Genomic DNA, 7717 nt, shown 5'->3' with positions numbered 1-7717 from the left:
ATACAATTATTAAGATCAGGAAAGTAAGCGAGTGCGAAAAACGCTGACACGCTCAAACGCTGGTATATACGTCGGTAGTTTTCACATTCTAAGTGTGTGTAAAACGGTGACAAGTCTATTGATTCTAATCTTTGATCTCATCACGGACTCTAATCTAGTCCCTTGATTTAGGGGGATTAGTCGCCAGCTTACGCATTGCTACTGCCGCTAAAATTAGCATTAAGGATTTTACGAATTTAGCTCCGATTTATTCCAATTTCGTCTGCAATGTTCGCTATGTCACTGATTTCAGCAAATGTGGTTTTTAAAAAATAATGAGGTACTGTTCGTGATTTATCTTGGTTATTTTGTTCGTTATGCCAACCCCTGCATGAAATCCCTGGAAACGAGATAAAAAAAATTGTATGAGAAACTTGGCAACCATTGTAAGACCATGCACGTGTATGGAGCCATATATGGCTATTGAATATGGTTACCAAGAAGGGTCAACCCGGGGGCAGAAACTTCATAGAACATCTTGGTAAGATCTTCTAGTGAAGAAATTTTCTTGGAGCAACTTGCTATGATCTTGACACGTAGAATCATTTTTTGAAGCAACAATGATTTTTTATTGACTTTTCCATTTGATAAAAAGCGAACGATTCGTTTGATTTCTTCCTACCACTTTCTCCATTTATTTTTGAATAAACCACTTTCTCTAATACTTTTGAATTCATTTAAATTTAGTTATGTTTGCTTATGGAGGGAAGGGGGGGGGGGGGGAGGGGGCGGTGGTGTGGGGTATCTCGCAAATAAATTTTACAGTACAGCAGCCAGTTATTTGTTGTAACTGCTCTCAAACAAAGTCTCATCGTTTGCATCAATTATTGTTCCGACCCCTCTTGAGGGGGGGAGGAACTATATAATCAAATGGGTTTTTTTTGTTCAGTCAATTTTGGTCGATCGATATATTCATCGTAGTGAGTTGAGACTGGTATCATTAGACAGCTTTTCCAGTGTAGAATATGGAATTAAAAAGATTTTTTTATTTTCGTTTTTGACAAGGAGATATCGAGGTTTAAACTTTCGAGAAAATAGAGTGAATTCCGTTGATTTAACTCACCTTTTTTCGGAATTTTTGACTAAAATTTCGCCAATTTTGATAAAACTTAATAAAATTTTTCCAGAAAATGTTGTTGATTTTACGTTTAAAGACAAAATATATTGTCGGCTATTTTCATTAAATTTTTTTTGGTCACAAATTTTGGCTAAATATTTCACAAAATACAGACTTTTTCATTAAAAACAGCATGAAATAAGTTTCTTTAGTCCACTCTGATTAAATTTGCAGGAAGTGCACACCCAAACGCCACTAACACAATCTTTGTAGACTGAAAAGTGGGCTAATTCCACCTCAACTTCCGTTGAGAGTGCTCTGTAAAATTTTGCCGTTTTTTGCTAACTTTATTCGTTGATTATCAAAAACGCAGCATTTAATTTTGATTTTTTAACTAACAAAATATCTATATCAATGACATTTGAAAAATTAAATATTCCAAAAAGACAAACAATTTTAGCAGGACTAGTTCCGTACCAATCTTGGACCGTTACAATCCAAAAAAAATTCGGATTGTCGTCAGTCGGTTTTTTTATTTAAAAAAATCGATCTTTTTTATATTAATTAAATAACGTTTCAAATCAAAGCTCACTAGTGATAGGTTCTATTGGCTTCCTAATTAGCTCTAAATTATTTTATCTTGTTGATTGCTTGACAACTAATGGCCGTTTTGACTTTTAAAATACTTGATTTTTAAATAAAAAGTGGCTTATTGAAATTTGCCTCAATTTTTCTCTTAATTTGGTCAACTTGTAGCTTTGTGTCGGCTATCAAAGAGTGCTCCATCTTTCTTTTGAATTAAAATATTGTCTTTATTGCGGTTTTCTGGCTTAAGTTATGGTGTTCTAGCTTTGATACTACTAGATTTCACAATTTTTTTTTTAATTTTTAGGTATTTGCCCATTTTTCATGTTTTCTAGTTTTGTCAAATTATCACGTTTTTGTTTGTTCATATATCACATTTTCGCGTTCAAAGTAACACAGAGATGACAATATTTAATCTTTAACGATATAAATTGTGGTTCTTTACCGCTTCGACAGTACTTTCTCGAAGAAGTTAGTTGAATTTTTTAAATTTTGTCTTTAATTGTAGTTTATACTTCGTCTTTTTAGTAGTATTTAATTTCCTTTACAAAGACCCGATTTGGTTGGCTTATTCTGGAAAAGTAGATGAGCCGATGTTCTGATAATAGAAGATAGATAATGGCTTTCATGACTTTGAAAACAATTGATTTCCAAAATGAAAAAAAAAACATTTTAACTTCGCAAATTTGTTCCTTTTATTATGTGTTTGTTACCTGATCTCGTTAATTAAAGGTTAAAGATGACATTATTTTTGTCAAGGGAAGGTGTCAAAAAGGATTGGTGTCACAAAATCTAATTTTTTTAATGAACTAAAAATTATGACCTTGCTGGTTTCGACAAGGGTTTTTCACAAAAAGAAGTCAATTAATTTTTGATTTTTGTCATATTTGACGTTCTTTTTGTAGACGTAGGACTTGTTCTGGATAATTGCAGGTCTCGAGGGCTTCTTTTCGAAGAATAAACAAACATATTCAATTTTTTCATTTTGTAATTAATGGCTTTCAAGTCTTTGGAAATAAAAGACTTGCTTTTCATTTCTTTTTGGTCTAATTGTTACCTAGTTTATTGATGAATGGTCACATAATACAATTCAAGGGAAGGTGTCGATAGGGATTGGTGTCACAAAATCTAATTGAATTAAATGAAACTAAATGAATTTTTGATTTTTGTCATATTTGAAGTTCTTTTTGTAGACGTAAATCATATTCTGGATAATTGCAGTTCACAAGGGCTTCCTTTGGAAGAACGGACGGACCTATTCAATTTTTTTTTGTAATTAATGGCTTTTATGTCTTTGGAAATAAATTTTTTCGAAAAAAAAACAAGTTTTACATAATTTTGAATTTCTTTTTTTTTGTCTAATTGTTGCTTATTTTCATTTATGAGCGGCCACATAATACCTTATTGGCATTCGACGACGGTGCAATCGAACATATTTTGGGGGGCCAACGTATGGCTTTACGGCTTCCAAAGCATTTTCTGTCAAGTTTTAAATGATTTTTAGTTTGTTGTCTAATTGTTGTTCTTTTTGTAACTGCATAAAAAATTGAATACCAAGAGTTCCTAATTCCCTTCTATAAAAACATTGGTAATTTTAAACCTAGTGGATATTTTAGTTGATTCCTAATTGTTTTCATTACTTTGAAATTAATTGTTTTTTTTTTAAAAACTTCAGCGAATTTTCTAAGTTTAAAGTTTCTTTTCTTTTTCGTCTAATTGTCACCAAGTTTTTACGAACTGGTGAATAATCTTTTTTTTCTGGTGAATTACACGTTATTTTGTTTATTTTCAGTTTTATCTGACGCTATTTTGACTTTGTTATTAAGTTTTGTTTTTTAAAACTGACATATATTTTTTGATGTAATTAAATGTTTGTTGTTGTTTGATTTTGCCGTTCGTCTTCGCTCGCTTTCTTAATATCGACATATCTCATCAGTCTAATGCATCATTTTTTACTCCACTGAGTTATTTGCTTTGGTAGCTATCTTTTCGTTCATACACCAGTTTTTTTTGAAAAATACTTGAATTTTTTTGTGTTTTTCCATCTGTTCCTTATTTGGTAGACAATTATGCCAAAATTATGGATGAGCGGGGTCGGAACCTTATGTGCAGTCGCACATTACTGAGCCGCCTTGTTATCATTTATGTTTTTAATACGAATTAATAATAGAAGGAAATTTGAAACTCATGAAGGTTAACCCAGGCGAGACCGCATTGTTCACAAGTAAGCTCCTCGTAAGTCAGAAGTTCAACCTATACACACTAAAGATTGTGTGGGTAAATTTACCCGAACAATTTTTTCCAAAACTAATTACCTGCACACTATTCAGGTAAATTACCTGCAAAAATAATAAATTTAATACGCATAAATTTGAAGCAAAAAATTCTAGGAATACTGCCTTGAAAAACAATTTGTAATTCATCTTTATATACAGGAAAAACGTTTTCATGAAGCTTCTATATGATTTGTCCTAAGCTATAGTAAGAAGTGAAACGTAAGTTTTAAATTTTTTAAATTAAACTACTTCTAGAACACTTCAAAAACTTCTATTTTGGCTACAGGACATCCCGGGTCGAGGTTTTGTCAAAAAATAATGTAAGATTAGCGGTGAATAGCGGTGAAAAAAAACTTTTTTCACCGCAAAGCGCCCGCATCTTTTAGCGTTGAATGCGCTGAAAGCGGTGAATTTTTGTAAGAATTGCGTTGAATTTTTCGGTGAAAATTTTTTTTCACCGCATTCACCGGAATTCTTACAAAATAGAAACTTCCGTAGAAGGGTTCGAACCCCTACCTCATGCGTGTCACCAACTTCGTGATCCACTGTGCCATCTGTCACTTAGTTGAATGATATTTCCTGTGAATATAAGATAAGCGTTGAAATTAGCGCGGTGAATATTTGTAAGGTTTGCGATTTTAGCGGTGAAAAATTTTTGTTCACCGCATTCTGCTGGTAGCGGTGAAAATTTTTTTTCACCGCATTCTGCTGGTATCGGTGAAAAATTTTTTTCACCGCATCCTGCTCGTAGCGGTGAAAAATTTTCTTTCACCGCTTAAGCGCTGAATAAAAACTTTTCACCGCTTAAAAGTTTTTTTTCACCGCATTCATCGCATTGAACGCGAATCTTACACTTTTACTCAAATTCACCGCAAATCTTACATCTTTTAGCGATTTTTAGCGGTGACACCTCGACCCGGGATATTTCTTTCTCATAAGATCTGTCACAATAACAAATCTGAGGATGCATTGTCTGGCCTGATCTCGCCATAAACCTTCAAACTCTGGCCACCTGTGTTCGACAAGAACTAAGGCTTTGTGCTGGACCCAGAGAGTTCATTCAGTTTTGTTCTCACTTTTAATAATTCTAGGACAGATTCATATTTGCATGAGATTCTTCAGAGTTTTAATACTCAAGTCTGAGCACGTTTATAACTTGGCAATTGGGAATCGGCAATTTTATCCGTCGCACGAGAGCCAGCATAAAATTCCGTGAGAAACTTATTCCAGCCAGATTGTTAATAATTATAGCAACTTTTGAGTTTCAACATGCCTGTTTTTAATGTATCCGAGCTGATTTAAACAATTCTTAGAATTATTCCAAAAAATTTTCAAATAAATTATCTCCCGAAAGAATCTTGCAAATTAAGCTTTTTTCCATTTTTTTAAAAGAAAAGCTATCTCGCAAGTTTCGGGTAAAAATCCTATAGCTTTTGCTATGTCATTTGATAAACGGTAGATTTCATCTAAGCATCGTGTGAACCCAGGTTGGGGTGCCAGACGAAAGTGACCTGTGATCAGAGCTTTCCAGGCCAAAGTAATCTCTGATCAGGCTGTGGTACGGTTGTACCATATTAAGTCCATGTTTAATAATTTGTACTAAACTATTATATGTTTGCCCTTGTCAGGCTATAAGTCATAGTTCACCTACAAGTAATTTACCGCCGACTAAAAAGTCAATATTTCAGAATGTTCACATCCCCTACTTTTGACTATTTATTTTCTATTTATTTTTCTCTTGAATCTTATTATCGAATTCAGTTGTTCTCAATCTTCTCTGTTTTCCTACCATAAAACAATCTAAGTGGATTCGACAAGGAATTCCGTACTCAATAATTTCATATGCAATCGCGCCACGATTGCTAAGTAAATCTAAAAGAGGTAATCACACGAATTAACCAAAGCTTGGATTCGCACCTCGAATCCAGTATACAAACTTGAGGTGGAATTGCGGCGCGAGAGAGTGTTTCTACAGTTGGGGATATCACATGGCGCAGTCAGCAACTAAAGAACGTGCACTTCTTGGGATTAGCCCTTTTGGGAAAAGTCAACACTTGAACCTCCACTACGATGGGATAGATGGCAGATCATGCTAAAATTGGCTATCATGGCTAAAGAAGGCATTTCAACTGACATTCTCCTTGAAGATCCTCCAGACAAGGTCACTCTACCCCCAGAACCTATTTCCGAGGATGATGTCGAAAATAGCACAGCTCAAAGTGAACGAGATCGACGTATCAGAAATGAACAGCTCAAAAATTCGTGGCTCAATCGTTGTCAAAAAGTAGAACTTGTTGGAATACTGTGTGGAGAAAAACCTTGGAAATATTGTGATAGGAAAGCAGTCTCTCTAACATACCTCAGCTTGGGAATGGAAGGGAGACGAATATTTGGTTCTCAAGAACCGAGTATTCAGATCGATAGAGTAACAACAAAAGTTCTTTGGGAATGCCTTGATAGGGTGTTCACTAAACAAAGAAATATCACATTTGATCGATACACATTTCTCACTAGAAAAAAAATGAAAGGAGGACCTGTGTAAAAGTTCTACGGGTGTCTTCGAGAGTTGTCTCTAAACTGCGATCTAGGAAGTCACGAGGAGTCGATCATTCGGGATGTCTTCATAGCTAATATGCAAGATGGCGAGATCCAAAGGGAGCTACTCAAAACAACATGGACGGCTTAAAAAAGCTCTTGAGGTTGCGATGAACATCGAAATAGGAATACAAAACCAATTGAAAATTGCTGGAACTCCAACTCCCACCACCACAAATGAAATTTCAAGTCAATCGATAAATAATATTAAGGGATCGTGGAATAGATCCCGAGCACCGACAAACCAGTTCGTCAAACCTACGATTTGCCCAAATTGTGGCTATGGCTGGACTCCTTCTCATAGACAAAACTGTCCTGCCCGTGGAAAAACTTGTAAAAATTGTGGAATTGCTAACCACTTTGCAAAAGTTTGCCGCAAATCAAAACAAACCAGTAAACCAAAACCTAGAGTAAATTATGTAGATGACTCGGGTTCTGAGGCGGGCACAGTAGGTACTTCAGCAACGGCGGCGGAACAAGTTAACAACATCAGCAGACTACTACAGCAGAAGAGCATCTACGATGCCAATTACGACTCCGACTACGATGATTACAACGATATCTGTGTAGCTACAATTTCCATCAAAACCGACACTCGTGAGGTAAAACCCGTAAATTTAGTCATTTGTGTTGGAAATACAAGCACAAAAGCATTGGTGGATTCGGGAAGCGTATGCACTATTGTGAATAAAAGTCTGGCGGACACAGTGGTGTCCGAATGCCACGAAAGCTATTGGGTACAGTCACCCGAAATACATGATCTGAAAACTTTTTCTAATGATATAATCAAGATTGTTGGTGTGATCAATACATTAATAAAGTGTAATGACTGGATAGCCACGGGCGTTGATGTAACCGACCCATCATTGGACGAGATCTCTTTCCAAAGCTAGGCTTTTCTGTTATACAATTGAAACAAGTTGCAAATATTGATGAAAATCAATGTCCAGTCAAGAGGCAGGTCTCTTTTGATTTTCCAGATCTCATCACCCGTGTCGGTAAATCTTTAAAACATTCAGTAAAGTCAACATTTCATAATGAATATACACCTACACATCAAAAAGGACGAAGAGTCCCAATTAACTTACAACCACTAGTTAATATAGAACTTAAAAAGTTACTTGACGAAAAACACATCATAAAATTAAACAGTTGCTCAGACAAA

General features: G+C 35.1%; 1 protein-coding gene across 1 annotated transcript in view; it reads left to right on the top strand.

Annotated features, from left to right (window-relative positions):
* Positions 1-7445, top strand: part of LOC142337973 (beta-1,3-galactosyl-O-glycosyl-glycoprotein beta-1,6-N-acetylglucosaminyltransferase 4-like) — a 101863-nt gene extending 94418 nt beyond the window's left edge. Inside the window, exon 5 of the mRNA XM_075387606.1 lies at positions 6976-7445. Within this exon, the coding sequence (XP_075243721.1) occupies positions 6976-7445 (470 nt within the window). The remainder of the gene's footprint in view (positions 1-6975) is intronic.
* Positions 7446-7717: the final 272 nt, after the last annotated feature.

The sequence above is a fragment of the Convolutriloba macropyga genome, chromosome 4 (assembly GCF_964194025.1).
Source record: "Convolutriloba macropyga chromosome 4, txConMacr16.3, whole genome shotgun sequence".
Taxonomy (NCBI): domain Eukaryota; kingdom Metazoa; phylum Xenacoelomorpha; order Acoela; family Convolutidae; genus Convolutriloba; species Convolutriloba macropyga.
Note: the sequence above shows the minus strand (reverse complement) of the source record. Positions and strands in the feature narration are given on the sequence as shown.